Source organism: Aquarana catesbeiana, linkage group LG07 (assembly GCF_042186555.1).
Source record: "Aquarana catesbeiana isolate 2022-GZ linkage group LG07, ASM4218655v1, whole genome shotgun sequence".
NCBI classification, from domain to species: domain Eukaryota; kingdom Metazoa; phylum Chordata; class Amphibia; order Anura; family Ranidae; genus Aquarana; species Aquarana catesbeiana.
The window spans coordinates 200,190,022-200,204,785 of record NC_133330.1 but is presented as its reverse complement, the minus strand read 5'-3'; the positions used below and the strand labels follow the sequence as shown (position 1 = coordinate 200,204,785).

At 44.7% G+C, this 14,764-nt stretch overlaps 1 protein-coding gene across 1 annotated transcript in view; it reads right to left on the bottom strand.

Annotated features, from left to right (window-relative positions):
• The window catches only part of ZBTB41 (zinc finger and BTB domain containing 41), a 107,588-nt gene that overhangs the window by 62,266 nt on the left and 30,558 nt on the right, over nt 1-14,764 (bottom strand). Inside the window, exon 6 of the mRNA XM_073592980.1 lies at nt 11,425-11,554. Within this exon, the coding sequence (XP_073449081.1) occupies nt 11,425-11,554 (130 nt within the window). The remainder of the gene's footprint in view (nt 1-11,424; nt 11,555-14,764) is intronic.

The window sequence follows — 14,764 nt, the reverse complement described above, 5'->3', positions numbered from 1 at the left end:
TGTATTTGTGAGCTATCAGTGGTAGATCTGGCATATTAATCAAGGTACTAATTGGGAAGTCATCGTATATTTCTATATCATCGTGATAGTGTGTGTGGAAAATTTCCCTCTACAAACATTACATTTTAGTAAAGCAAAATGTGAACATTCAACAACAAACTGAGGCTGACTTGAACAACAAAATGTGCCTCCCTCCCCAACCTCCCCCCATCGGTCGTAATTAGAACATCCCCCTAGATCTCCCCGATATGTCTTCCATGGGGGCACTTCGCACACAGCAACCCCCCAGATACGGGGGACCCTGTTAGTGCGTCTCCCTCGGGCATCCCCGAACACTCCCATTAGATGTCACCCAAATCAAGGGATATGCAGCTCATCATCAGCCCCGCCCCCTCCCCCAAGCCCCGCCCAATGCCCCAGTGACATGTTCGTTCAGCGTGAGATTGGACAATCCCATCTTCAACCTGTTTCTCGTCTGACCATTCTAGCAAACCAGGCTTTTGTCACTAAGTCTCCCCCGGTCAGTTGGTGTAGGGCAACATTTCCTCCACTGCTCCAGGGGTTGTGTCTAGACCAACCTTCGCTAAGCAGATCAGCGTTAGAAAGGGGGGAGAGCTCTGATATGGCTTGACTCATGAGGTTGTTGCATTTCAGATCTATTGTCGGCCCTGTCCTCGGGTATAGACAGGCAAGACCGCCGGCTCACAGACCAGGACCCAAGGGCAGGGGGGGGGGGGGGCGGAACATCCCAGCAACTGAGGGCCCCACACATGAGTGGGTCGAGCGGGAGATCCTCATTCCCAGTTTCCCGTCAAGTAATTCCCACAGTAGGATGTCCGGGTGGCTGTAAATAACATGGCCCCCCTCTCTCCACAAGGACCAATTCGGGACCGCAGAATGCCGGGGTTTTTATGTCAAGCACGAGGGCGACCATCCGGTCTTGGCTGTTAATATAGGCAGGCTTCCAACAAATAAACAAGTGAGGCAGTTCATTCCTCTGTATTCCCTCATCCCCCCACAAATGGGGGAGGTGGGGGGGCACAGCGGCAAGTCCAGGAATGTCCCAGGGAGACGCTACAGGAACAAGGCACAGGGGGCGGGGGGGTATCCAGGCCGGGTGTATGTGTGTGTGTGTGGGGGGGTGGGGGGGTGGCATCAACAACAGGATAATAGCCAAGTCAGCGTTTTTTTTTTTTGTTTTTTTTTTTAGAAGGAATTTGTAGCCGCAGAGGACCATTAGGACTCACGTGATCCGGCAGTTGGTGACGCTCGGGTGCGGCTCCTGTTGCGTTGAGAGCGGGTGGATCTGTCAGACCTGGTAGCTGTTAATCCCGGGCGGCCTCCGGCTGGCTGGATCTTTAGTAGCCAGTTGGGTACTGAGACAGGTTCTGTTTCCAGGAATGCGAAGAGATCAGGTAGGTCAGCTGGTTTCCTGAAGGTGAAAGAAGATTGTTGTGAGCGAAAAGTGACCGCCAGGGGGTATCCCCAGCGGTACGTGCAGCCTTGTCTCCTCGCAATTTCCAGGATAGGTTTCAGCAAGGCTCGTCTCTGCAGGATCGCTCTAGACAGGTCTGGAAGGATCTGTATCTGTGCCCCATCGAAGTCCAGCTCTCCTCTGTCCCAGGCTTTGCGTAGTATCACTTCTTTCTGCGCGTAGCGATGTAGCCTACATAATACGTCACGTGGCCTGGAGGGGGTCGGTAGGTTTGGGGCCTAACGTACGGTGCACCCGATCGATTTCCAGGGATGGTGGTGGTGTCTCCAGAATCCTGTGGAAGATAGCCGTCACTGTTTCTTGTAAGTCCTCTGGGCCTGTAGCTTCTGGGATGCCTCGCAGCCGCAAATTATTGCGGCGGCTGCGATCCTCCATTTCTTCCAGGTGCAGCTGCATCTCTTGTGCCTCCCTGGTGTGTATGTCATTCGCTCGTTCGAGTGCCTGTACACGAGACTCTAGGGCTGTAACTGCCGTCTCACCGGAGGTCACTCGTTCAGTCACTGTATGAAGATCCTCCCGAACCTCCTGTATATCTCTCTTATGCGCTTCTTCAATACGCTGGATCAGCGTTTCAATATCTGCTCGTGTGGGTAAGGCTTGCAGCATGGCTCTGAGATCCGCGTCCAGCCAGCTTTGAGTGTGGGTGGTATTCTCCATGGTCTCTTGGAAAACGTCTGGTGTGCCCGCAAAGGGATCTCGCATCAGCAGAGGTGATCGGTCAGGTGGCTGTGCCGTATCAGGGGTCTGCGACGTCTGGGGAACACGCGGTGCAGCCACAATGGCGCCTGGTGTAGGCCGCTGAGAGTCTCTCAAGTAACGGCGGATGGTGGGCTGAGAGGTTTGATGTCTAGTCCTTCTGGTCGTTGAACGTGTCCCGTAGCGTTTAGGGGTGTTCATGCCGCGCTCACATGCATGGAAAGGTGGCTGGTGGCCGGTGAAGGTTGGTTCAAGCCGGGAGCTCCTTCAGAACATGTCTCTACTCGGCCATCGCTAAGCCACGCCTCCTTTTTTCATCATTTTTATTGTTATCTCAGGGAATGTAAATATCCCCTATGATAGCAATAGGTAGTGACAGGTACTCTTTTTTGAAAAAATTGGGGTCTATTGGACCCTAGATTTCTCCTCTGCCCTCAAAGCATCTGACCACACCAAGATCGGTGTGATAAAATGCTTCCCCAATTTCCCAATGGCGCTGTTTACATCCGGCAAAATCTAAGTCATAAAATGCTCGTAGCTTCCGGTTTCTTAGGAGATGTTTGGAGCCACTCTGGTCTCTCATCAGCTCTATGGTCAGCTGGCCGAATCACAGTCTGCATTCTCAGGTTCCCTGTTGAGACAGGAGAGCCAGAGAAAAACACGGAAGACGGTGGTGGGGGGGGGCATTCCCTCCCACTGCTTGTAAAAGCAGTCTAGAGGCTAATTAGCCGCTAGGATTGCTTTTACATGAAAGCCGACCGCTGGCTGAAAAGAATGGTACCAAGATGATACCTAAACCTGCAGACATCATTCTGGTATAACCACTCAAAGTCGTGAATGGTGTACCTGAAGACAAAAAAATGGTTAACAATAAAGCACAGTAAAAACGGTAAAGTATAAAAAATTGCATATCTGAAAAGCAAACATAATAAAACATAATAACAATAAAACATTGCAGAATAGAATACAGTAAAAAAGAGCAGAACAATAGAGAGAGAATAGAGAGAGAGAGAACAATAAAAACGCCAACTATTTTTTTTTATTTTATATTTTTGTTTGTGGTTTTTTTTTTTTTTTTTTTACAATTTTTTTTGTAACTGTAACTTTTATAACTGTAACCGGTTCCAGGTTCGGGTCTCTCAAAATGCGATGGCATCTTGGGAGACCCTGTGAAAGTGTGCCTAGTCTGTGCAATGCTGTACCCTACGCTAATACTCAACTAGAAAATGGTAGCGTTCAAAACATTCACCAATGCAAAGACCAGGATTATCAGGACAGGTGGGACAATAATAGCGGGTGTCACGACTATATCTGCGCTTGCTGCAGACACGACATCTTTTTTGGGGGGTTCGTTGGGTAGGGGTACTCGGGAGGACATAAAGAAAATGCCTCTCATGCAGCCGACTGCATTTGGTTGGGGATGTGAATGGGGGAAGTACGGGCGCTGCAGAAGCGGTGGGTTCCCAATTATTAGGATTGGCGAATGCAGCAGGAAGGGCATTATGGGCACAACGGGCCTGTGTTTGTCTTCTTCTTGGTGGCAGCGGGACACTACTTGTGCTTGCCACCTCACCAGCTTGAACTGCACTTATGGGACTCACCACGTCACCAAGTGTTACTGTAGTGCTGGTTTGACTACGACCGGGGGGGAACTAGGCCGCTGGTGCTTGCCAGTTCACCAAAACGCTACCAAAAAAACTGTTAGCGATCGCAGGGATCAGGCCTGACTCTGCGAATGCTGCAGTTATGCGGTTAGTGTTTTGTAAGTGACAGTGATCGATCGATACTGCACTTGGGTGGGCTGGGCTGGGCCGGGTGGAGGGGCAAAACGCAGGTGCTAGCAGGTATCTGGGCTGATCCCTGCGTTTTTGGGAACCCTAAACTGCTGGGGACGCTAGTATAGATCTGATCGGATCAGATATTGATCCGTTCAGATACTATACCACTAAGGGAGGCGTATGCTGCGTGCGTGGGTGTTAGCGGTACTGGCGCTAATCTGGCGCTGCCTGGGGCGACGCATATCACCGGCGGGCGATCAGGGGGCTAAACCTTTATTCGGTAATAAACGGCGGGTGCCCTGACACTATAAAAAATAAACGAACTAACCAGCGTCACCCGTAACAGTTATACGGTGATCACTGGTGAAAGGGTTAACTAGGGGGCAATCAAGGGGTTAAAACCTTTATTAAATAGTATATGGGGGTCCCTGTCGCTATAAAACGCTGACGGCGAACCTAAATATTTACCTCCCTAACTAGCGTCACCAGTGACACTAATACAGCGATCAGAAAAATGATCGCTTAGTGACACTGGTGACGGGGGGTGATCAAGGGGTTAAATCTTTATTGGGGGGGTTAGGGGGGTACCCTAGACCTAAAGGGGGCTAACACTCACTGCCCTAACACACTGTCACAAACTGACACCATGCAGTAATCAGAAAAAAAAAACAAAAAGAAAAACCAAACTGCTTCGTGTCAGTGTGACAGGGGGGGGGGTGATTGGGAGGTGATCGGGGGGCGATCGGGGGTGTAAAGTATGCCTGGAATGTTCTACTGTGAGGTGTAGTGTTGTGCACTCACTCAGATGTCTTCTCTCCTCGGCGCCGGAACGGAAACTGCCGAGCCGAGGAGAGATATGACATCACATCCCCTGCCTCTGTGTACTGCACAGAGGCAGGGGACGATTCTCATTGTCTGGGAGCGATCGCGAGGGGGGGGGGCCAAGAATGGATGGCCTCCCCCTCATCTCTGATCGCTGCCAGACCAAAGCTGACGCCTCGGGCACCGGGGGGGGGGGGGGGGTCTGATCGGACCCCCCCGCCCGCGGGAAGGCAATCACGTACCAGGTACGTGATTTTGCCTGCCCGTGCCATTCTGCCGCAGTATATCTGCGTTAGGCGGTTGGCAAGTGGTTAAAGGAGAAACCTACTAGAATTAAAAAATTCTGTGGAATCTCCCTTACCTTATCCAGCCGCAGGGTTCTGTAGTACAGACCCAATCTTCACCTCTCATGGTGGGCTCAGTTTGAAAAAAACCTTCAGAGACTGGGGCCCCCTACGGATAGGGGGATCCACAGTTCTGGGCCTGTAAAGCACCCGGCCAGAAATAAGGCTAGAAAAACCATTTTCTGAAATGTGGGGTCCAGCTCTCTAAAAAGAGGACGCGTTACAGGTAAAACCTCGTTTCTTCGGACACGAGGCCCAGGTACCATCCAATTCGGCCTAGAAAGGACACTTTGAAATGGATCCGGTTCGCCTGGCTTGCCCCAGTATAGGATATTCCCTTTGGAGCTTAGCACAGGACATCTTTACACGTCCAACACCTAAGACAATGTCGAAAAAACTGAGGTATCCATGTAAGGGGAGGGATTATATAGGGGGTTGAACTTCCTGGTTAGGGTGTGCCAGTGTCCAATCACCTAGTGATACCCTATAACCCATCAGTTATTAGTGAGGCTCTGTGTCCCGTGATGTACGAGAAAGAAAGAATGTTTTAGTTCTGTCCTCCCTTCATGCAGACACGACAGTCCAAATTCAAACGGCAAATGGTGTTGTGGAGAAACCCCTCTATGTCCATAAATACACCCTTAATATGGGAGGGCTGGACCTCAACGACTAGTTGATGGCGCCATACTGAATTGCCCATAATTCCAGGAAGAGATCATCACAGCCCTTCTGTTTCCAGACGGTGCTGTGGCCCAACTTCCCAATGTAAATGCAGTGAGCCGGCTGCATGGGAGGCATTTCCTGTATGTCCTCCCTGGTATCCCTACCAATCAATTACCCCAAAGAAGATGTTGTGTCGGTAGCAAGCGCGGATTTAGGCATGACACCCGCTAATGTTGTCCCTCCTGTCCTGACCAACCTGGTCTCTGCATCGGTAAATGTCTTGAATGCTACCACACACTAGTGGAGTATTAGCATAGGGTACAGCACTGCACAGACTAAGACACACTTACACAGGGTCTTCAAAGATGCCATCGCATTTTCAGAGACCCAAACCTGGGACATAACATAACATAAAACATAACATAAAATAAAAAAGCCAAAATTAATTGTCGTTTTATTCTTTCTCTATTCTCTCTCTATTGTTCTGCTCTGTTTTACTGTATTTTTTAACTGCAATGTTTTACTGCTACTATGTTTTATCACGTTTGCTTTTCAGATATGTAATTCTGTTATGCTTTACTGTTTACTGTGTTTTATTGTTAACCATTATTTTATTTTCAGGTACGCCATTCTGCTGCAGCACTGATTTTTTTTATCTTGACAGCAACAGCGTTTGCTCTCACGATACATAAACCAGGGACTCCAGCGCTATAGGAGGTGATTTCACCACCAGTTAAAAAAAAAAAAAAAAAATGGTGCATGTCCATCATTAGAAGTGGGTGAATGCAGGGCAGTATTCTAATGGTGGGCAAACCCATTGATCAATCTCTTTTTTCGTTCAGCCCACAGGCTGCATTAAAAAAAAAAAAAAAAAAGAACATTACAATATATGCCCAACGTACTGGTATGTTGCTGCACTTTGAGTGGGTTTACCAGAATGATGCCTGCAGGTTTAGGTATCATCTTGGTATCGTTCTTTTCAGCCAGTGGTCAGCTTTCATGTAAAAGCAATCCTAGCGGCTAATTAGCCGCTAGACTGCTTTTACAAGCAGTGGGAGGGAATGCCCTCCTGCCGTCTTCCATGGTTTTCTCAGGCTCTCCTGTCCCACCGGGGCACCTGAGAATGCGGCCGGTGGTTCCGCCAGCTGACCATAGAGCTGATCGAAGACCAGAACGTCTCCAATCATCTCTATGGCCTAAGAAACCGGAAGCTACAAGCATTTCATGATCTGCTGAACCTGCAGCAAAAACCTAAGAGCGTGTGACCTCGCTCACCTCAGAGCGTGTGACCTCGCAATTAAGTTTGGTCAATAGACGCTTTTGAATCATCAAAACGGATTCCAGGTTACAAGGTCCAAACACTGCTCAAAGATGTAGCCTCCTCACATATAAATATCAAAAAGAAACTCCATAGTATGATACAGTTTTAAAGAGTTTGGAGTTTCTTTTTGATACTTATATGCGAGGAGGCTATATCTTTGAGCAGTGTTTGGACCTTGCAACCGGACATGGAATCTGTTTTGATGATTCAAAAACGTGTATTGACCAAACTTAATTGCGAGGTAACGCGCTCTGAGGTAGAGCTGCACAATTAATCGTTAATAAATCGTGATCTCGATTCCACCCCCCTGACGATCTCTATTGTAGAGTTTGCCGATTCTTTCATATAACAAGTGGAGAGACTTATCTGCTCACTCAGCTGTCAAAAGAAAACATCCGGGCAGTCTGCCAAGTTTTTAACTTGAAACATTGTAACTAACTCTTCCTTCTTAGATCAAAGGGATAAACTTCTGTGTGAAAAAAAAATCCAGGCAGTCTGCCAAGTTTTTAAACATATAAATGCAGGAAGTTTAATCACTTAAAGTCTAAATCTTTTTCTGACACTTGTTTAAGTTAAAAATCAATATTTTTTGCTAGAAAATTACTTGGAACCCCCATACATTATATATATTTTTGCAGAGACCCTAGGGAATAAAATGTCAATTGCTGCAATATTTTATGTCTCACTGTATTTGCCCAGCTGTCTTTCAAACGGAATTTTTTGGGAATAAATACACTTCAATGAATAATTAAAAAAAAAAACTAAACAGTAAAGTTAGCCCAATTTTTTTTTGTTTTAATGTGAAAGATGATGTTACGCCGCAAGAATCATGAGAGAATCGTGATCTATCGTCTAAGGAAAAAAATTGTGATTCTTATTTTAGCCAGAATCGTGCAGCTCTACTCTGAGGTAAGCAGCCATTACCTTGGAGTGGGGAGCACCTGAGTGTAATCACTGCTGCAGATCGCTATATTCACAGTCACCTATCAAGTCATGTTTATTATTGCTGTATTATAAACTGATTCTGGCTGGTCAGAGTATCACGGAATCATATGCACTTGAGCACTTTATGGATCACTTTTGTATCAACATTTATATTTTATGAAATGTATGTATATTCACGTTATATGATGTTGTAGGCTGAATGATGACTTTAGTCGCTTATATATTATTATTATATTCTTGGATTTGATTTATAGGCACATCACTTTTATTAATAACTTGTTTTTTGATTTATTTATCAGTGGTTCTCACACGTTAGTATGGGACGTGATTAGTGCTAGCAGCTGTCATTATAATATTATAAGATAGGGGAACAGCGTAAAAATAAAATAAAAAAGCAAAATAAATTTAAAAAAAAAAAAAAAAGCACCCCTGCCCCTCCGTGCTTGCACGCAATGGTGAATGCAAGCGTCGGTCTTGTGTCATATGTAAACAGCAATTGCACCATGCATGTGAAGTATCACCGCAAACATCAGATCAAGGGCAATAATTTTAGCAGTAGACCTCCTCTGTAAATCTGAAGTGGTAACCTGTAAAGATGTATGTAGTTTGTTGCCATTGCACGGTTGTGCGCAATTTTAAAACATGTCGTGTTTGGTATCTATCTACTCAGCATAAGATCTTTTCTATTTTACCAAACATTTGGGCAATATAGTGTGTTTTAGTGCATTAAAATTCAAAAAAGTTTTTTCCAAAAAAATACTGAGTGAAAAAAAAATTGCAATACCCACCATTTTAATCTGTAGGGCATTTGCTTTAAAAAAATATATGTTGTTTGGGGGTTCAAAGTAATTTTCTAGCAAAAGAAAATTATTTTTTCATGTAAACAAAAAGTGTCAGAAAGGGCTTTGTCTTCAAGTGGTTAGAAGAGTGGGGTGATGTGTGCCATAACCTTCTAATGTTAACCCCCCCCAAATGACTCCTTTTTGGAAAGTAGACTCCCCAAGTTATTTGCTGATAGGCATGTTGAGTCCATGGAATATTTTATATTTTGCCACAAGTTTCACTATATATATATATATATATATATATATATATATATATATATATATATATATATATATATATATATATATATATTTATTATATTATATATAATATATTGTTTTTTCATTCAGCTGCTTCTCCTGAGTATGGGGATACCACATGTGTGAGACTTTTTGGGAGCCTAGCCACGTACAGGCCTCCCGAAAACCAAGCACCGCCTTCAGGCTTTCTAAGGGCGTAAATTTTTTATTTCACTCTTCACTAGCTTACACAGTTTCGGAGGCCATGAAATGTCCAGATAGCACAAAACCAACCTCCCCCCATGTGACCCCATTTTGGAAAGTAGACACCCCAAGGTATTTGCTAAGAGGCATGGTGAGTATTTTGCAGCTCTCATATGTTTTTGAAAATTAAGAAAGAAAAAGGAAAAATTTCTTTTTTTTTTTTTTCAATTTTCAAAACTTTGTGACAAAAAGCGAGCAATCTGCAAAATACTCAAAATGCCTATCAGCAAATAGCTTGGGGTGTCTACTTTCCAAAATGGGGTCATTTGAGTGGGGGTTTGTGCTATCTGGGCATTTCATGACCTCCGAAACTGTGTAAGGTAGTGAAGAGTGAAATCAAAAATTTGCGCCCTTAGAAAGCCTGAAGACGGTGCTTGGTTTTTGGAGTCCTGTACGCGGCTAGGCACTCGAAAAGTCCCACACATGTGGTATTACTCAGGAGAAGCAGCAGAATGTATTCTGGGGTGTCATTTTACATATGCCCGTGGCATGTTTGAGCAATATATAATTTCAGCGACAACTTTGGGTAATTTTTTTTTTGTCATTTTTCAATCACTTATGACAAAAAAATAAAATATTCAATGTGCTCAACATGCCTCTCAGCAAATTCCTTGGGGTGTCTACTTTCCAAAATAGGGTCATATGGGGGGGGGGTTGTACTGCCCTGCCATTTTAGCACCTCAAGACATGAGAGGCAGTCAAACTAAAAGCTGCGTAAATTCCAGAAAATGTACCCTAGTTTGTAGACGCTATAACTTTTGCGCAAACCAATAAATATACGCTTATTGATTTTTTTTTATCCAAAACATGTGGCTGAATACATTTTGGCCTAAATGTATGACTAAAATTGAGTTTATTGTATTTTTTCTTTATAACAAAAAGTAGAAAATATCTTTTTTTTTTTCAAAATATTCGGTCTTTTTTCATTTATATCGCAAAAAATAAAAACCGCAGAGGTGATCAAATACCACCAAAAGAAAGCTCTATTTGTGGGAAAAAAAAGGACGCAAATTTCGTTTGGGTACAGCATTGCATGACCGCACAATTACCAGTCAAAGAAGCACAGTGTCAAATTGTAAAAAGTGTTCTGGTCAGGAAGAGGGTAAAACCTTCTGGGGCTGAAGCGGCTAGACTACTTAAAAGCGGAGTTTCACCCAAAAATGGAACTTCCGCTTTAAGTGACCCCCTGACATGCCACATTTGGAGTGTCATTTTCTTTGGGGGGGGGGGGCAGGCACCCTCTTTTCAGAGGCATCCAGCTCCCACTTCCTCTCGGAGCTCTGCGACGCCGGAAGGAAGTTCACCTCTCCCTCCCTGCAATCTTCTGGGACACATCACAGGTCCCAGAAGATTGCCCGGCCAATTACAGCGAGGCTCGCACAAGCGCAGTGCGTGCCCGGCTGTGAAGCCACAGCTGGGCGCCCACAGTAGTGATGCCGGCACCGCAGAGAGGAGGGGGAGAGGAGTGGGGCTTCGTTCGTCAGCATCGCTGGACCATGGGACAGGCGAGTGTCCAATTATTAAAAGTCAGCAGCTACACTTTTTGTAGCTGTTGACTTTTAAGTGGATGGAACTCCGCTTTGTCTATAGACATCCATGATCTAAAACTAACCTATCTAGCCCTGTAAAGAAGAAATCAGTATACATACCTTTTTTGATGCCGATCCGACCAGATCCCACCCTGAGCTGTCAGCTGCTGCTTCGCTGAGGAGGTGGGTGCAGAGGACAGAGCCAACAATGGAAGCCCCATAGTAAGTCTATAGGTGACGTCACTCCCCATTCATGTTGCAGCCGTTGTCGGCTGTGTCCTCTACAAAGCTTCTGTCGCTAGAGACGGAATGGGCTTCAAAAAAAAAAAAAAAAAAAAAAAAAAAAAAAAAAAAAGGTATGTATACAGATTTGTTCTTTACAGGGCTAGATAGGTTAGTGTTAGATCGTGGATTTCTGTAGATGCAGGGATTTTAGTGTTAGGATGGACTTACACTTTAAAGAAAAGGTTTCCTCCACCTCACTCCTAACTTCCCCAACTTACCTTTCTCTTACGGATTTCCCACAGATAAAGCAGCTATATTTTCTCTTTCCGCAATGTGTATACTCAATATGGCGTCTCAGATTTCCAGAGTCATTGAACTGACGTCCACAGATATCACAAGGAAAGGGACCTTGGAAAAAAAAAAAAAAAAAAAAACACTCTGCATCAATTACATGTTCAGCTGTCTTCATGTGTAAAATGTAAAAAAAAAGGTGAAGTAGCACACTAAATACAAAACAAAAACGCAAGGTGCACTGTCCCTTTAGGGAATAAAAAAGCTTATGAGTGAATATCATATTCAAATAAACAAATCAATAGGTAAAATAAACAAACATGTAATACATGCAAACATATTACTTCATGTGAAACATATTGTTTCATCTGACCATATGACATTCTCCCAATCCTCTTCTGGATCATCCAAATGCTCTCTAGCAAACCTCAGACGGGCCCGGACATGTACTGGCTTAAGCAGGGGGACACGTCTGGCACTGCAGGATCTGAGTCCCTGGCAGCGTAGTGTGTTACTGATGATAGCCTTTGTTACGTTGGTCCCAGCTCCCTGCAGGTCATTCACTAGGTCCCCCCGTGTGGTTCTAGGATTTTTGCTCACCGTTCTTGTGATCATTTTGACCCCACGGGGTGAGATCTTGCGTGGAGCCCCAGATCGAGGGAGATTATCAGTGGTCTTGTATGTCTTCCATTTTCTAATTATTGCTCCCACAGTTGACTTCTTCACACCAAGCTGCTTGCCTATTGCAGATTCAGTCTTCCCAGCCTGGTGCAGGTCTACAATTTTGTTTCTGGTGTCCTTCGACAGCTCTTTGGTCTTCACCATAGTGGAGTTTGGAGTGTGACTGTTTGAAGTTGTGGACAGGTGTCTTTTATACTGATAACTAGTTCAAACAAGTGCCATTAATACAGGTAATGAGTGGAGGACAGAGGAGCCTCTTAAAGAAGAAGATACAGGTCTGTGAGAGCCAGAAATCTTGCTTGTTTGTAGGTGACCAAATACTTATTTTCCACCATAATTTGCAAAATAAAATTCTTTCAAAAATCAGACAATGTGGTTGTCTGGATTTGTTTCCACATTTTGTCTCTCATAGTTGAGGTATACCTATGATGACAATTACAGGCCTCTCTCATCTTTTTAAAGGGGTTGTAAAGTTATTTTTTCTTTTTTTTTAAAATAACAAACATGTTATACTTACCTTCACTGTGCAGCTCGTTCTGCACAGAGTGGCCCCGAACCTGGTCTTCTGGGGTCCCTCGGCGGCTGTTTCAGCTCCTCCCCGCAAGCATTTACCACCTTCATGCGAGCTCCCTCGCACGGTGGTGAGTGCTTGCGGGCGCGCTCCCGTGATACAGCCGGCGGCTATAGCCGCTCGCTGTATCACTCGGCCCCGCCCCCCGGCGCGCCGCGTCATCGGATGTGATTGACAGCAGCGCGAGCCAATGGCTGCGCTGCTTTCAATCCATCCACTGCAGCCAATCAGCGACCAGGCTGAGCTGCAATGAAGCTGACGAGGACGAGGAGCGAAGATTCGAGGCGTCAGGTAAGTAAAACGGGGGGCCTGGGGGCGGCGGTACTGTCAAAAGTTTTTTCACCTTAATGCATAGAATGCATTAAGGTGAAAAAATGTTTACCTTTACAACCCCTTTAAGTGGGAGAACTTGCACAATTGGTGGCTGACTAAATACTTTTTTGCCCCACTGTACATACATATATACATACACACACACACACACACACACACACACACACACATACAGGCAGTCCCCAGGTTACAAACAAGAATTTGTATGCAAGTTGGAACAGGTACATTTTTAAGTGTAACTCCAACCAAAAAAAATATTTTTACGTTTTTTGGATAGCATAGGCAAGGGTTAACACCCCTGTAACATTTGTTTTGCTGTCTGTGCCCCTGTTCACAAGATTTCACCTCACTTTCTGTCCCTGTGACAATTGGATTTTGAGAATTTTGGTGATTGGCGATAAAGCTTCAGTGGAAGCACATTTTCCACCTTTTCCCCATGATAACTCTTACTGGAGTGAATTTTGCTTGGTTGGGGTAGATTTCCTCTCACTTCCTGTTGTCTCCCCTGTTTGTAAGTAGGAGTCAGTTGTAAGTCGAATTTTTGTAACCCGGGGACCGTATATTATATACATACAAATACATACATACACACAGCATCTCACAAAAGTGAGTACACCCCTCACATTTTTGTAAATAAATATTTTATTATGTCTTTTCATGTGACAACACTAAAGAAATGAAACTTTGCTATAATGTAAAGTAATGAGTGTACAGCTTGTATAACAGTGTACATTTGCTGTCCCTTCAAAATAACTCAACACACAGACATTAATGTCTAAACCGCTGGCAACAAAAGTGAGTACACCCCTAAGTGAAACATGGCAAAGAACTCTGAGGTCTGAAAAAAAGAATTGTTGCTCTACATATGGTGTCAAGCTTCTATGGCAGCAACCAAGCGAGGAGTACAAAGGCAAATGTGTGCCTACAGTCAAGCATGGTGGAGGGAGTATCATGATCTGGGGCTGCATGAGTGCTGCCGACACTGGAGAGCTATAGTTCATTGAGGGAACCATGAATGCCAACATGTACTGTGACATACTGAAGCAGGGCAGTATTCCAACATGATAAATGCCCAAGAAGACCACTGCCTTGCTAAAGAAGCTGAGGGTAAAGGTTATGGACTGGCCAAGCATGTCTCCAGACCTAAACCCTATTGAGCATCTGTGGGGCATCCTCAAACAGAAGGTGGAGGTGCGCAAGGTTTCTAACATCCACCGGCTCCGTGATGTCATCATGGAGGAGTGGAAAAGGACTCCAGTGGCAACCTGTGAAGCTCTGGTAAACTCCATGCCCAAGAGGGTTAAGGCAGTGCTGGAAAATAATGGTGGCCACACAAAATAGACACTTTGAGCTCAATTTGGACATTTTCACTTAGGGGTGTACTCACTTTTGTTGCCAGCGGTTTAGACATTAAATGACTGTGTTTTGAGTTATTTTGAGGGGACAGCAAATTTACACTGTTATACAAGCTGTACACTCACTACTTTACATTGTAGCAAAGTGTTATTTCTTCAGTACTGTATTGTCACATGAAAAGATAAAATAATTTACAAACAAATGTGAGGGGTGTACTCACTTTTGTGAGATAAGGTGTATATTTTATACACACACACACACACACACACACACACACACACAGCAGTCTGTATTCACACATTTTGCTAAAAGCCAGAAAAAAAAACAAAAAACAAAAAACCTTTTGACAGCTTCTGCTGGTCTAACATTACCAGTATTAAAACTAA